At 39.7% G+C, this 17,674-nt stretch overlaps 1 protein-coding gene across 5 annotated transcripts in view; it reads right to left on the minus strand.

The window, feature by feature from the left end:
- Positions 1-17,674, minus strand: part of fyco1a (FYVE and coiled-coil domain autophagy adaptor 1a) — a 170,841-nt gene that overhangs the window by 151,857 nt on the left and 1,310 nt on the right. For 3 of the 5 annotated variants that reach the window (XM_072560488.1, XM_072560484.1, XM_072560485.1), the window contains exons 3-6: positions 14,026-14,121; positions 10,228-10,334; positions 3,953-4,078; positions 936-1,042 (exon numbers count right to left, since the gene is read on the minus strand). In XM_072560488.1, the coding sequence (XP_072416589.1) occupies positions 936-1,042; positions 3,953-4,078; positions 10,228-10,334; positions 14,026-14,080 (395 nt within the window). In that variant the 5' untranslated portion in view covers positions 14,081-14,121. The remainder of the gene's footprint in view (positions 1-935; positions 1,043-3,952; positions 4,079-10,227; positions 10,335-14,025; positions 14,122-17,674) is intronic. The other 2 variants (XM_072560486.1, XM_072560487.1) reach the window with 1 other exon arrangement.

Here is a 17,674-nt window from a genome sequence, read left to right on the forward strand (position 1 = left end):
ACTGACCATTCCTAACTGTCCTTGAGAAGGTAGTGGTGTGTCAGCTTGTTGAAACACTGTCGACTATGAAATGCACTTAGACTCACAGAGTTGTTAAGTAATGAACTCAGGAATTTGACTTAGTGATACTGAAGGAACTCCCACGTATTTTCAAATAAGGATACTGTGTAACATTTGGAGGGGATCTAGCAGGTAGGTGGTTGTGCTCCCATGTGCCTGTCTTCCTTGTTCCTTTAGGTGGTTGTATCATTGGCAGGGGCATTATGTGCATACCAACACGTAACTTACAGAATATCAGATTTTACCACTTTCTTTTTCTGCCAAATAGTCCCTCCCTGGAATTCCATCCTGATGAATACTTCCCACAGGTATTTCACACAATTGGTTAGATATAACTGCAAGTCGAGACAATGAAAGAGACCAAACAACCCAACTGCACTGGGTGTTACAGCCAAGTCTGCAGACACTCAGCATCCACTCATGTGCATTCCAGCAACCGCAGTGAACAATGACTGGGTACAAGAACATAACTGTGATTGATTTTCTTCTTCCCTGGCCCAGGGCACTGGATATCAGTTAGTCTTGCAAACAATGGAGATCAACGCAAGTATACAGTCAGTGTTAGCTTGCTAATCAATCATTCTATGGTTCACCTATTTAATAAAAGAAATACCACAGATTCTAATGCATATTTAGACAAAACAACACCTGAAACATTAAGCGTAGCTACTATATAGTCCCTAATGCACACCCAATAAACTCAAAGTAAGGAGAGATTTTTAAATTTTGTTATTGAGGAAGAACGTAGAATAATGCCCACAGAACTTTCTTTGTAATAAGCTTAAACAGGAAGCAAAACCTGAATTATTATTAACCACTTTAATAAATCCCCCATTTGCGGTGTAATCTGAACAATTCAAATGTCTGTAGCTCACCTTGTGACTTTTACATTCATCAAGCATTGCTGGACCGTATCAGCCAGGCGTTGATGGACCAAGGAATACCGAATAAATGCTCGACCTTTCCCAAGAGAGGTTTTCAGCTTTATTTTTAAAAAAAGCAATATTTAATTAAAAGAATTTACCATACTCAGATAAAAGCAGTCCCACAATGAAGAGGCATAACTACATAGTCATCAATACTTATTAATGCCCATTTAATGGCCTCGCCCTGCCAGGGTTAGCAGCAGTGGGGAGAGTAAGGTGAAGAACTCACCTTGCAAGGAGCAGAAACCCATGCGGAGCTTTTTTGATTGTACTGGAGTCTGATCAAGGGGCTTGGCATTAGGAGGGTGAGGCATACTGAGTAAGAGCCTAGCACCGTCCCCAATTCTTCATCCCATGACCTCCCCTTCTACCATCACCTACCTGTGGCCTGGGGTCCAAGGCCTCGGGTGATTACATTCCTGGCAGCAGCTACTGTCTCTGTTTGAATTGAAATGCAATCGTGTATAAATGATTCCTTTCCCACTTTGCTGTAATCATGTTACCTCCACCATGAGGCACGCACCCTTCAGGCTGGCACTTTACAATAAAGTCCTCATAGGGAATACACCGCTGGATGGTACAATCAAAACATGGAGTCAGGGAAGGCATTGAGACGAGTACTGAAGTGCTGTAAACAAGTACAGCCACTGACAGGGAGACACGGATCAGTGCAAAGATGCATGCTGCCAATAGGAAAGAAACAAAGATCAAGGCATGCCGCAATTGAAATACTCATCCACAGAAAGTCTGGATTTGCTGATACAGATTTGTGCCATTTTAAAAGCAAATTACTTCGGATGCTGGAATCTGAAATTAAATGAGAAAATGCTGGAAAGAGACCTGCTGAGATTGTGCCATTTTAAATATCTGCATGCTGTTTTCAGGGGAACACAACCAGGGAGGGGGCAAAGAGATCAGGATGGTGGCTGAGGGGAATGGTATTTGAAAGAGAACTGGAGGGGAGATGGCAGGGGGACAACAGAGAGCTGGGATGAGGGAGAAAATGGGCAAGAGTGTGCAGTGGAGCCAGAAAGGGTGACAGAAGAGGGGAAAGCATTTGCAAGTCACGTCACATGTGAAATCGACATGGTGACGTTAACGTTTGGAACCACACATTACCCATAGAGTGCACCTGCACAGTTGCCTGCAGTTGCTGCTGACAGAAAACACTGCTGCAGCTTTTCTCATACAACCTCCTGTTCAAATGACAAGGGATTGGAAGAAAAACTGGAAGATCTTTCATGCACAATGGCAGAATTATGCAATATCTACAGATTCGTGGAGCCAACCAAATCAGGTACATATTGCTACATTTTTATCACTGTTGAGATGAGATTCGTTCAAAATATACTACACCCTAAAATACAAAGCAGAAATTTTAAAAGCTTTATAGGCATATTTTGAATCTCAAGTGAATGTTATGTATGAATGGAATGTGTTCAATGTTTTTCCTCTTGGTCCCTAATGGAGTCAATTGATATATAATCTAATTAACTCAATTTCTAGTAACCTATGAATAAGTCCACCTAAAAGATGAGCTAATAAAATACAGAATTATCTTAGACATAAATGAGATCTTTCAATGAGAACATGACTACTAGAAGAATAGAATCTGACTCTGGAAGCGATTATAAACATGTTAGAAGCTCTCTGTTTGTAAACAAACAGATACAGTACGTACATGAGAGAGCAGGGAAGTTTATCCAACAATGTGGAGGAAAAGCCAAGATCTGTACACCATGCTGAAGAATAGCTTACACTTTACAACATGCAACAATGCAGGCAAAAGCAAAAAGACTGGAAGAAGCTATACCATCTTGCATACAAATGTTTAACTAGGAAGTAGACAAAACAAGCCAATGAATGTGATAAAGATGATTGCTATAAAGATGTCAGACAACAATTTGGGTGAGTCAAGTGTGGCAACTGGTGAGAAGTCAGATGAGTTTTAGATGATTCAATAAATGGTTTGTAACTATCACACTGAAGACAGCAGACAAAGTGTCAAGTTAATATGAAGTGCCAGACAGACACTGGTGTTTCTTGCAACAACACAAACTTCAGACTTCCGGAAAGTTAAACCTTCAAAAGGTAAATGTGGGGCTTGGTACAATAATGTACACCCTGGATAAATTAGTCCAAAAACCCAATGCGACAACAACTCTGGAGATTGGGAATTTCAGGTATTGGACACATAGCTAAAGCCAGATTTCAGCAGAAAGCACAATGAAAGTTTGAACGAATAACCATAAATACTCCAGGAAAAAAAGTGTTTCACAGACCACATTGACTGAAAAACAGACAAATAAGCAGCGTCAAGATAAAGAGGGTCCAACTGGAGGAACACAAAGGAATCTTGTTTCCAAAGTCACAAGATGAAAAGATTGTATGGTCAGGCACAGCTAATATAACTGAAGAAGGGTCTTAGGCATGTATCAGAGTCAGCTGAGAAAGAATTCAAAGAGATCACAGCTTTCCAGACAAGATCCCAATCCTACAGCAGATTCCCTATTAATGATCTCTCTAAATTTAGAGTTTCTGGTTAGATAAATACAATTAGCTTTATCTTAATAATTACACTAATGAGTACAAGTGAGAATCATATGTATGTTATAAGAAGGCATTGAGGGAAATTGGTTATTCTCTGAAAATGAACCATTTTCATGCAACAGGTAAGATTTCCCAGTATTTTATGATTTTTTTTAAACTAAGGGCTTTGCAGAGTAGAGTAAAGAGTTATAACATAAAAACAATTCAGAGCTAAAGACACAGTAATAAAGATCAAATTATTGCTAGGAAACCATCAGAAGTATCACTCCAAAATATTCAAGCAAACTCTTTACTACTTTCAAAAAGAAATACAGAAAATCTCTTGTTTGCAATCCAGAACAAGTTATGAAACAAATAGCATAATTACCCAAAATACTGAGAAAAGATTCATTGACCACTGGGGAATTTCATCTTACCTCTGGGATAGACTTCACAAAGCGAATTCCATCATTAGCTCCTTTCACCTTGGCTAAACAGTTGCAGAAGTAATCCCAGTAGTCTTTCCTGGTGCCGAGAAAAGTAGTTTTCTCCTTCTGGTCAAACTTTAACAGAGTTGTGAATAACAAAGTGTCAAAACCAAACTTTACAATTATACACAGGCTTTATAAAGAAGAATGACCAAAGGGAGCTCTTCAATATAAAGTCATTTTCTTCACAAACACTTAGCTATAATGGCTCTGTGTTGAATAATTTAATACTAAAACACGTAGTAATGCCTTCCACAGGTTAGAAAAAAATTAATAGAGCTCCCAATCCAAATAATATTCATTTTAGGGTGATTAAAGAAAAGAGACGAGTGTTCTGTAACCTTCGTGTCTGTATATTCAATAGCAAAACTACAGGTAGGGACATTCAAACTAAAAGCAAGCTCTCACAATTTCTACATTGAAGAAGCTAATCAGACTCATATCCACTCCAGGGAGATGTCCTCAGTGAGACATGTGATAACACAAACCATCATCTAATGGGGCAGAGGCTCTAATAATGCTGCATCACCTGAAAGCAGTGTTTTGTACATATTCCAGATGAGAAAAGACTGTTCTTTGCCACATTGCACACCTTCATTCATATTCACAGCAGCTCTTTCAAAACAAGGTCACCAAGTCAGTAGTTCTCGAACACCCTTATTGTATCAGTACACACCCACTCATTGCTAAGCCAACATCCTCTATGCTGGCATAGCCACATTTATCAATTGATGATGTTTATTCACCCAAAGATCTTTAATATGATGAACATTATCGCCTCCTGGGTATATTTCAGCTGCAAAGACACCTGGACCAAGATATGAAGATGGCCGATATGGACGCTGACTACCAGGAGTCTGCAGCATTTCAAGAGGTAGTTCACCATCACCTTTCTAAGACAACTGGGAATATGTAATAAGTGCTGGCCCAGCCAAAGCCCACATCGCCTGAATGAATTATAAAAATGTTTGCGATCCCTGGAGTCTGACTCTTTACAAAGGCATTGGAAAAGGCAAACAGGTACAAAAAAACTCAGTTGGCTGAGGGGTCACAGAAAACCAAAAGTCGGAAGATTGCCTTTATGATCACTGGGAAAGAAGTGGAGCTAATAGAAATGCACATCACTGCTTCTTCAAAGAAATCATGAGGGTAGAGGATGAGGGAAATGCAGTTGATATTGTTGACCAGAATTTTCATCAAGCCCTTGATAATGAAGTTCACATGACATTACTTCAGAACAGAATCTTTTGAGAGCTGTAGGAACTTAGTTCCTAATCCAGTGCACTGTCTTCAAGTCCACACTTAAACATTTGCAACTAGCAGATATTGTTCATCCAGGAGACATGTTATTACCGATACTCTCCAGTTATTACTCTTAGGCAGGCTAGTATTCACTGTTTGCAGTAATTGTGCTGTTGGGAGTATGCTAAATGTACAGAGGCCACCAACATTTGTACAACAGTAAAGACAGATAATAAAAGATTCTGGGTCAGACAAAGGAAAGTAGCAATTAATTTATAATAAATGCAGTTTCACGCATATTGGTTATACCAAGACAAAATGAAGGCATCTTTTTGAATGATCAATAACAAAGTAGTAGGGAGATAGTAAGATCTTGGGGCTGGATTTTTTCACTGGTGGGGAAATGGGCAAAGGGTGAGGCACATGAAACCAACAGGTGACCTTTCTGCTGTCTGTCCCCAGTCTCTCTGAAATGGTGTGTGGGAAGGGATGGGTAGACCCTCGGACATAACAAGGCTCTTGCTTTTTTTTGTATTCACTCATGGGACAAGGACAGTAATAGCTGGGCCAGCATTTATCGTCTGTCCCTTGTTGCCCTCACTAAGAACGCAGTCACTATATTTCCTTTAGCACTTTGGCCTAGTGACACAACCTATACTCCAACAGTGGACATCATACCTAACTGATATTGTTGGGACTATAGTATTACTGGCCATTTAGATTGACAGCAACTCACTAAGACAGGATTGCCCTCAGAGGACAGTGGAATTTTTATCTTAAAGTAATTGATGTTGCTATTCTGCTTCCAGTGTTAATGCTTCAGGCAATCAAGGGTCAGATCTCCCAGACATCTTAGCCTGGGGTCCTGGGTTCAGCACACCAAAAAATCCTACCATTGGTGTTGTCATACACAAGCAATGAATGTAACAAAGTTGTGGCCATAGCTTAAAAAAAACATTTGTGAATAAAGTTAATCAGCATAATTCAAAGAAGACCATTTTGTCACTAGGTACATTACTGGTCAGACTGCAGTACTGGTGTCCACTTTTGGCTCTGAATAGTGAGCAAATAGTATCCTTAGGGACATGAGAACTTTTCCCATCTTGAGAAACATTCAGGCTTTCCTAAGTTGAGGACCTTGCTTTATTTACTTCAGAGTAGCAGACTTAGATCAGGCCTTATTGAGGTCTGCAAAACTAACAGAAGAACTGAAATAACTGAACATCATGCCTATAGAAAAGTTATGCTAGTTTAACAGATCCAGAAAAAAAAATCAGGGGCTGAGAGTTTAGAGAGTGGAGGGGAAGCATAGATTCCATGTTAAGCAATTCGTTTTCCAGACATAGCCTGATTGAGACCATGGCTGTATTTCAGAAAACATTAGTCTGTGTAATCTTATAGATTGGATTGGGGTTCCTGAGGGGTTCAGAGAAAGCTTTTCAGATTTTACTTTTGAACACAACATTTCTTCTAGATTTGCCTGTATCAAGAAGTTACAGGTCATCCAGAAATCAGGATGGAAAAGAAAGAAATGTCTAGTCATGTGTTCTTGGCATTGAGGTGATATAGCCAGGTTAACTGTGGCCTCCCTGTTCATAAATTTGATGTGTATACAAAGAGAGAGAGTTGCTGAAACATCAGACTGGATTTAGCATTTTGATCTGAGAGAGAAAGTTGCAACTGCTTTAAGTGATTGTATTCTGAGGTTTTCAAATCTCTTGCAAAGGAATGTCGATTATCCAAAGGACATGGGAGGGAATATTTCATTCGGTTAACCGAATACCAGATAATATAACTAGCCAACCTTGCGATCTTGTTCAGAAAATCCAAAATTCAGTTAAATCAAATGTTGGATAATCGAGGTTCTTCTGTAGCTCGACAGGTTTGAATCAAAGCAAATAATAAACAAACTGGACCGGCATAGTATGGTACATTCTTTATTGTGCATTAATAGAAGAGAATAAATTGTACACATTAATTCAATCTAGTCACTTCAACTATTTTATTTGTACACCATACTTAACGGTTACATCTTATCTTATTTCACCAATCTGCCTTTAGACAGAGATTAAAATATATTTGAGAAAGACAGATATCCAATTCAGGTCACAAGGAGATGACCGCTGGTTATAACCATAGATCACGGTCACAACATTCAGACATGCAGCAACGATTATTTGGAGCATTTATTACCCTGTAATATCCAAAAGCACATACAGACTTCTACTGCAAAAGATGTCCTTTGGGGAAAGAGTATTGGGAGACAACAAGGAGCAACCACGAGAAGTACACAGAGTGGAAATTAATGCTGACTTGACGGCAACATTCATTTTTGCATCTGTCAGAAATCACACAGCACCAGGTTATAGTCCAACAGGTTTGCTCTGAAAGCTTGCGATTTTAAGTAGCAATTTCAAATAAATCTGTCAGATTATAACCTGCTGTTGAGAATTCTGACCTTGTCCACCCCAGTCCAATCCTGTCACATCACTTTCTACCAGAACACATTTTAGCTACACCCTTTTAATAACACAAGTCTGAAAACATACTGGAGCTAACCCCCACTCACCAACACAGTTTTCAAAAACAAAGGGCTTTCATGTGAGCTACATTTCAAAATGGCCCCGCTTCAATGCTGGAAATGTTGGGTTTGAAGATCTATTCTGTGCAAAGTCCTCAAGTTAGTGCAGGACTCCACATTCCTCCAGCCCAAGCACAGGCCAATGAGCATTGTGACCAATGCAGAAAGAGTTTCCTGTGCATTACTATCAACCTTCTTCGATAGCCTGTACCAAAGAGCTCAACTCAGTTGTTGGTACCAGAACTGGTGTGTGACCTTGTGTCCTGGTTGTCACTCATGCCCAGTGTTTCATCAAGTGCATATCCCAACTAAACACTATCCTCTAAATTGGATGCAGAGTCAGTATCTGAGCTGGTAGCAGAGTGTGTAATAGTGAATGGCATAGGATTATGGTAAAGAAACTTTCTCCATCAACTAGAGTCTGGTGGCACTTTGTGAAAATCTGAAAGGAAGTAGCACAAATTTGCTGGGAGGGCACAGGGAAAAAAAAAAAAAGGTGTGCGTGTACACCAGCTGTAGCTTCTAAAATCATAAGCTGTGGGACAAGGTGGAAGCTGGATGCGTGAAGGAATGAGGTATAAGTATTCTGTCATCTTTCATTTCAGCTTCACTGCTAGAAAAGGCATTCTGATGAAATCAAACACCAAATCCTCCAGGGGTTAAGCATGGTAGCTACAGCTGTCCCAACCAGTTAGCCAAATGCAACCCAAGTTCCATTTTGCCCTGCAAAGAATGTAGTGTATTAGTGGTACAACCAGTTTGGGTGAAATGACTGTCATTATTCACTCATTGGTACCATGACCAAGATATGAAATGTGTCAGAGAGCAATGCAGCAGTTCAGAGAGTGTACGCAAAAGTTCTGAAATCATTGGACCGGAAACATTAACACTACTCCACTCCCGAATGATGTTGCCAGGCCTACTGAATTTCTCCAGTACTTTGTGTTGATGTCTGATTAGGTGTGAGTAAGGTCAATGAACTAAAATGAATGCTTGTTATGAATCCTAATTGCTAAGAGATGCTTAATAAGCAAGTGTGGCTCACTTAGCAGCATACAAGGCTAAAATCCAGAGTTCGTGGAATATAGTATTCATAGAAAATTGCTCATACAAAGTCAACTAAAGTTGTGCAGCAATCACATCCGGTTCCTGGGGTTCAACTCCTGGCATCAACTGCCAATGGTTATCTTGTCCCATTACCTTGACAAAGTTTGTCTGAAGGACACCCAGGTCCCCTGGCTTTACAGAAATCTCTATTCACCAATATCACATTAGAAAATCTCATGCTCTGACTCTCCTATCTTATACCATTAGTGTTTCCCCAAATTGAGAGTCAAATGTAGAGGGTCTGCCATATTGGTTTATGACCAGAGAACGTTCTTTATTTAAGTACTCCACGCTAACTTTAAGTACTGCAAGTTGTCATTAAATGTGGCTTGCTTCACATGATTTTAGGCCCCAGCCAAAGCAAGTAGTCACCCAACAGGAACAGTAAATGTTGGCTGCACAATGCAAATCATGTAAATTTAATGAAGCTGCCTTCAACTGAAGCAACAGTCAGCATCCTTGATCCCTTATGTGTTCAGGGTCATTAAATTTTGACCAGAGTAAATTAATTTTAAACAAATTATGAAAATAATGGGTATTGTGAAACAAGAGAAAGATTAGATTCCCTACAGTGTGGAAACTGCCCTTTGGCCCAACCAGTCCACACCGACCCTCTGAAGAGTAACCTACCCAGATCCATTTTCTTTTGACTAACACACCTAATACTATGGACAATTTAGCATGGCCAATTCACCTGACCTGCACATCTTTGGACTGTGGGAGGAAACCGGAGCACCCGGAGGAAACCCACGCAGACACAGAGAGAATGTGCAAACTCCACACAGTCACCCGAGGCTACAATTGAACCTGGGAACCTGGTGCTGTGAGGCTGCATGCTAACCACTGAGCCACCATGCCTCCCTAAATGTGGGGCAGCCCCAAATTATTATAATAACATTTGTAATAAATAATCACTTACCCAAAACACACAAGATTTACTACCAAGTTCCTGTATTCAGTAATACATTTTACCGATTTTGTTTTTATTGTTATGACTCATCTGTCCACACCTTATTTTCTTGTAATAAAATTTTGCAAGCCCAAAGTATTTAAAAAGCCTCACTGCATTAAAAAAAAGTGTACCAAGCTCAATAAACAGAAAATAAAAAAAAGGTTCAAACAATATCTTACTAAAGTTTATGGATTAGTTTAACTCTGTTTTTGCACCAAGCGTGGTCATCAGTGTTCACACTATTGGCTCTCATATCACTGATCTACTTTAAGATGCACAGAGAGAGTCAGTGATAATTGCTCTAACAAAAATCATACAGTCCAATTTTCAGGCTCCTCTTACCTGAAGGAGGTACTCTAACTTTAAGCAGCATTTGTGCAAGTTGGTGCTGTCATCAGTGATTGGCTCACCATTTTCCTTGTGTTCTCGATTTAATTCTGAAATTGCATCTTAAAACAAAAAGAAATTTCATATCACCCAATGTTAATACTCAAGCATTAACACCTGGCAGTCCTAATCAGGACATCTTTCCCTACTGGTGCTTTCATTTTCTGTACCTTCTCATCACCAGTTATGGCTGCCCTCATGAGTCTGTCAAGGCTTCTAGTTCTAAATACCAGAGGACATGCTTTCTCTGACATAACAGCAAATATGTTTCCCAATATTTCATGGGGAGGCCAGTTATCCTGCATTTCCACCAAACAGGCACAAGCTGCACACAAGCACTCCGCAAAACATTCTGCACTAGAACTTTATAGATCAGCTTATTTTCATTTTAATAGAACATTCATGGAATTATGCAAATCTTGCTAAAAGAATCAATAACGTTACGACACAGGGAAAGCCTCTTGTTAATTTTAATCCAGCAACAGAAAGATTTATCCCATGTCGTAATCGGTGAACATTTGAGAGGTCAAGAACTAGTTAAAGTAAAAAGTAACAACTTTTTCTTAAAAGTATAACAAGGAATACTTAACTAATAACTTTTTACAATTCGTTCCTCTAACCTCTTTTACTTTCCTTTCTATACCAGTTCGATAAAACCCCCAAGTAAGTTTACCAAAACTCAAATTTCAAAACCAGTCAGCCATTGAATCTTCTCTTGTTATCTTCCTCTGTAGATTTTCTTCTTCTTCTTAGGAATTTCTGTTTCACAACTCACTGATCATTACAGGTACCTTTAAGAGAGCTAATTCTCCAGGCAGTCTGTAGATGCTGAAGACTTTGCAGCTCTCTCTCAACTGTTCACGTTTTCCCAGTCTTTTACTCCCAAAGCATTGGATTGTGTCATTGGTTTAAGATTGTCAATATACTAAGTTCAAAATTGATTGGAGTTTGGTACTTTTTGGGGTATAATTTAAACTGATTGGCCTAATTCAAATTTGCTTTTTTTTGGTCTCCATGCAACCAGCTACACTAGCTATTGAACCAACAGGTTATATTGTATCTTGTTCAGAACACTTGGTGCTGTCAGGAATTTCTGCTAGCTTTTAACTTTATTAACACTTCCACACCTTCATAACAATAAGCTGAAGTCATCAGGGTATATTTGCAAAAACTCAGTCTAAATGAAGACAGCACAGGTAGGCTGGAGGGAACAAAAGTAAGTAATCCCCGAATGATACCTGACCCCCTTAAAGCTATTTGGGACTATATCCAAAGTGGTACCCTGCCAATTCACATGAATCCACAAAGTTCAGACATGTGCTCAGTGGGTCTACTGTGTCCGTTCCAGGCTCCATACTGCATACTCTATTGCTAAAATTCCACTTCAGTGGAGGTAGCTGGTGGTGTAAATGGGCAGTTACCTCTGTAAAAGATGCATGTGTAAATCCTAGTCTGACTACCTCTGAGCCAGTAAAAATAGTAAGTTGGAAAGTTGCAAAGAACTTGGCTCACCTCAAGTTAGCCCGATCCCTCCTTGAGATGGCACACTCTTGGAAAGTTATTTGGAGAACATTTCTAAAAAGGAAATCTTGCTCCACTTTAATCAGATGGCGCCATAACATCTCCACTGACAACTATGACCAAGTCCCCTTACGTAGGCTACAGAAAAAAATACTATTGCACAAAGCCCACAAGAGGCAACGGTCTAGAAGAGAATATTTCTTATGGCAATGTACTTGGCAACCTTTTTACCCACTGTCAAGAACAGGTCATAAAAAGAAAGGCATTCTGCTCTGCATTTTCTATGGAAGTAGGGAGGAGTAGCTTGGCGACTAAATACAATAGCCCAAAGTTTTGCCAATAAAGAGGTTCTCAGTAATGGTGGAAATGACAGACACAGCCTAAAAACACAACACTTACTATTTTTACTGGCTCAGAGGTAGTCAGACTAGGATTTACACATGCATCTTTTACAGAGGTAGCTGCCCATTTACACCACCAGCTACCTCCACTGAAGTGGAATTTTAGCAATAGAGTATGCAGTATGGAGCCTGGAACGGACACAGTAGATCCACTGAGCACATGTCTGAACTTTGTGGATTCATGTGAATTGGCAGGGTACCACTTTGGATATAGTCCCAAATAGCTTTAAGGGGGTCAGGTATAATTCGGGGATTACTTACTTTTGTTCCCTCCAGTCAACAATGTACATAGTTCCAATGGGTTTAGGCAATTTTTACTTAAAAAGAAACACACAGGTTGACAATATATCCAAGTACATTTTTATGAATGTATGCTCTTGTTGAATATGGTCCACAATATAGAACTTTGGCTTTCTCTCCCACAAATGTGGATACCAGTTAGTGAGGTACAACCTAGGGGGTCAGGTATATAATACTTTGAAGTTTGCCTCATGTGCAGAGACATGGTGGTTAAGAAACCATTTAGCATGCTTGCCTTCATTGCTCAGACCGCTGAGTATAGGAATTAGTACGTCATGTTGAGGTTGTACAGAAATTTGGTGAGGCTCTTCTGGCAGACCATGCACAGTTCTTACCACCCTGTTATAGAAAGGTTAGTATAAAGTTGGAAAGGGTTCAGAACAGATTTACCAGAACGTTGCTGGTAACGGAAGGTTTAAGATATAGGGAAAGGCCAGGTCTTCTTTCAGTGGAGTGCTGGAGGTTGAGGGGTAACCTTATTCAGGTTTTTAAAATCATGAAGGGTACAGATAAGGCCTTTTCCCTATGGTGGGTGATTTCAAGACTAGGCAGTATATGTTTAAAAGAGAGGAGAAAGATTTAAAAAGGACTGAGGCAACTTTTCTTTTTAAAAGTGTCTCACATGTGAAATGAACTTCCAGAGGAAATGGTTGTGTGCAAGTTACGATGTTTTAAAAAACACTGGATAAGTACATGAATAAGGAAGGTTTGGAAGTATATAGGCCAAGTGCAGGCAAATGGGATTAGTTTAATTTGGATTCTGGGCAGTACAGACTAGTTGAACAAAAAGGTCTGTTTCCATGCTGTTTGACTCTATGGCTTTGTACTCAGTCCACATGGCCCCCAGCTGCCTCCTCAGTTCCCCCTGAGTTTCTCAGCCTGGCTGCTAATCCAGCCTGCACCAACCACTCTTCCCTCAACCTGAAAATGGGATATACAGGCAGCCATTTATAACAAGTCAGATTCATGGAATCCAGAATTCTCCCACCTCTGACCTGCGAATGAAAGTAAAGTCAGGGTCAAACATCACAATGACATGTGTCCTGATTCATCTTTCAGAGTCAAGCCACTTTCACAACCCTTAGAGTCAGCCTGAATACATTAGCTAATTCATGGCCCACTGTAGATTGAATCAGCTGAGTATTGTACAGCTAGTTACATGTATTGTGCTGAATCAATATGGGAGCACTAGGAAGATCATTAATTCTTTGCTATGTGACGTTCAAGACAATAGACACCCCAGACTGAGAAGACAGTTCCCCGCTAGGTTTTGAGCATTGTATCGGATATTTTCAGTGTCACCACCATGAACATTCCAGTGATTTGTCAAGGAGGATCTTGCAGACACCAGAGAAGTCACCATTCTCCATCCTCAGCATGAGGTGCAAGCTCCACTGACAGCTACAAGAAAGGTGAACACTTGTTCTGCATTGGGTGATAAATACAAATGTGGCATTGAAAAAAATTTGCACTATTAATTTATCCTCTTCCCACGTGAGGGGATTGTGTGTGGAGACATAGCAATCCTTACCCTTTAGGTCTCGGATTATCCTTTGGATTTGGCTTTCTCCAACAGACACCGCCATCTTTGTGGTTTAAACTCCAATAGTCTGCTTAAATGCACCTGCTTAAATGCACAAATATTTTTAATTAAGAAGTTGAATTCAACAAGCTGCAGAATAAAAGAAAAGATGAAAACTATGGGATCTGCTGCACCAAGGCTTACTGCATTATTCCTAACATTATGGACATGCAAGGAGGCAGGAAAAATAGCACGTGGGATGACATATTTAGGCGGATGCAAAACTTTACTTTCCTTACAGCAGGTACAGAAACAAGAAATAGAGAAAAAAAAAAATCAATGGTGCATTTGTGGTCCATTGAGCATTCCACCAGCCTGTGGGGAGTTCACATTTCTAATACAGTTGAGATATTTTCACAACATGTGCAGAGATGTTATTCCACACCCCTGAGGCAGGTGCAATCCAGGACTCCCAGTTCAGAGTTCAGGACAGTACCATTGCACCACAATAGCCCTCAAAAAAAGTTTAGGGGGAAGTTATCAATCTTAACATATTATGAGAAAGTATGAGTTAAAAATATTTACAAACAATCTGTTTCAACTATGTTATGGCATACCTCTGGAGCAGGTGGGATTTGAACCCAGACATCCTGGCTCAAAGGCAGGGACACTACCACATATTAATATATTTGTATGTTATGAATCTTCAGTATTGAGAGAATTTTCAATAAAGTCTTACTCTCAATACAACTAGCATGACACAAGAGTTGTTTTTGGTGTACGTTCCTTGTAATTGAATGGCAGGAGAGGGAGTAAGAAGAGAAAACTAGACTTGTGCATGGAGGTTCAGGATGGGCAAGAGATTGAATCAGTGAAGGGAGTTGCAAAGTGAGGTTGGAAGCATTGAGCATTGGAAGAGGTTCCAGGAGAGAGTTCAGGGTGGATAAGGGGCATGGAGGAGTGAAGTGAAAAAGGCCTGTTATCCTTGTACAACTCAGGGAGGTTGGTAAGGCAATGTAAAACAAGGAGGGACCTAAAGGCCAAATATGACCCCATCTCAATGTAGTATCCTTCCAGAGTTGAGTTCACCTGCAAAATTTCAACTACCTCCTGCAAGATTGTAAATTACATCGTCCGAAAGCAATGCACAAAAGGGAAGATCAGCTAAGCCTGCAAGTGCAGCATACCCCACAGAATGCTGTATTTAATACTAGACAATAATATGGATATTCAGTAAATTTGAACGCACAGACAGCATCATTTCTTCCAGAATAAAGGAAATGTTCACAATTTCCTTGCAACCATCCATATGTGTTAACTGCACATCTTGCCATTACAGTTAATTCTCCAAGTTAAGCAACAAATGACAATGACGTACAATGAACCAAGTGAAACCAATGTAATGTGAAATATTTACATTTAATATTGTGCTCTCAGGTCTTACTGTAATGGAGCTGGGCGGGGAAATCTATGAACAGTGATGCAAAATCTGTGTGATAAGGAGAAGCTTTTATCAGCCACCTGCAAAGGTAGCACTGTCACTCATAAGTGGATTATTCCCCAGTTGCTAAACTGAATTGGGGGGGGGGGGTGAAAAAGAGTGAAGAGGGGGAAACGAAGAAAATGCAAGTGGCGCTCAGTTCTAGTTATGACATCAGAAATGGCATGCTGTGAGAAAATCCTGTGTACTTTGTCCTTCATTAGAACAGATTAACAATATGAGATAATAGGGGCAGTATCACTGCAATTCACACAATGATGGGATACTCTGCTAATTCTGTACCCCATAGAAATCCCTCAAAACAAAGTATAACATTGGTCATTTACATTAAAATGGACAATAATCTGGTTTTGAAGAACTTATTACAGACTCAATGTTAACTCCATCCTTCTCCAGACATTGCCAGACCTGCTCAGTGTCTATAGCATTCAGTGTTTATTTCAGCAAATAATCTCATTAATATTTGAAGACATCAGGAAAAAACCTAACACAGGCAAATCAGAAACTTCTTCATCATTCATAGTGTAAGACAAGGTAACAAAAATGACAGTGGTAAAGACAACTCAAGAACTACTGCTGTGACTCAACCATAATGTCTTCAAAAAAAATTCCTTGGAAATAAATTGGCAGTAGACAAGGAGAATTCAATAGATGAAACATATTGGGTTTTCAAGAGGTCTTTGGTACAATGGGCAAGAGCACTCAAGTGAACAATTTGGAAAATGGGTTGGAAGCTCCCTATAAAATCAGAAAATAGAATCAGTTCAGGATTTTTACACAGGCTGGCAAGAAGCATGAAGCAGTGTCCCTCACAGATGGATCCTTGGACAACTGCTGTTCGCTATTTATGCGATTCACATCTGAGAATTGAAACCACAATTTTAAAATTTGCAACTGTCAAATTGCGTGGGCAGCAAGGTGGGTTTGAAGATAGTTAATACAAAGGAGGATTGCTACAAAATAGTAAAAGAGTCAATGAGGCCTCAGAACTGCATGTAATTGGCAAATAAATTTCAATACAAACAGATGTGAAGTGATGCATGTTCATAAGATAACAAGGAGTTCACACAATGCTTAGAAAAACAAGAATCTAAAACTGGAGATGGTCGAAAGGGATCTGGAACAAAGAATCACAATTATTAAAAGTAGTACCTCAGGTTAACAAAGGAACAAATTAATGTAAAAATAAAGCAATTGGGCTCATTTCTAGAGGAATAGAATTGAAACGCCTCACAGAGAAATGAGAGCAGATTTAACTTCCATATTACAAAAAGAAAGCAAGGTACTAAGGTGCTGGAGAAGATGCAACATGCATGTACACAAGATAACACCAGAACAGAGGGGTCACAAGGAAAGCGAAGGAGCTGGACCTTCAGTTAAAACAAAGCAGCTGGAGAATGATCGAATAAAGGTCTTCATTACGGAGGGATTGGATAAGGCAGAAATACAAGTGTTTTTACCACTTGTGGAAGAAGTCCAAAATTAGGCAATCTAAATATAAGGTTCAATACAGTACTAAAGAAATAAAAAAAACCTGTTACCCAGATAGCGGTTACAATACTACCACAAGTAGGATTTGAGGTGAATAGCAACATTGCACTTAAGAGGAAGCTTGAGAAGGTCATGACGGAGAAAGGAATAGAAAGGACAAGTTGATAGGGTTTCATAAAGTATAGTAGAAGGTTCCTATGGAGTACAAATATCAATTTGGATGACTACAAAAACCATAAGACATAGGAGCAGAAGTAGTCCACTCAGTCCATCAAGTCTATTCCACCATTCAATGAGTTCATGGCTGATCAGATATCCTCACCTCCACTTTCTTCCCTTTTCCCCCACAGCCCTTATTTCTCTTACTGATTAAAAATATCACTTTCAGCCTTGAATATACCCAATGATTCAGCCTCACCAGCCATCTGTGGTGAAGAATGCCACATTCAGAAACAATTCCTCATCATCTCTGTCCAAAATATGCAATCCCTCATTCTGAGATGATGCCCTCTGGTCCTAGACTCTCCCACAATAGGAAACATCAAACTGTCTAGATTAATACCCCATCAAGTCCCCAAAATCCTGCATGTTTCAATAAGCCACACCTCATTTTTCCAACTTCCAATAAGTGCAGACCAATTAACTCAAACATCTCCTTGTAAGACC

Source organism: Chiloscyllium punctatum, chromosome 41, assembly GCF_047496795.1.
Source record: "Chiloscyllium punctatum isolate Juve2018m chromosome 41, sChiPun1.3, whole genome shotgun sequence".
NCBI lineage: Eukaryota > Metazoa > Chordata > Chondrichthyes > Orectolobiformes > Hemiscylliidae > Chiloscyllium > Chiloscyllium punctatum.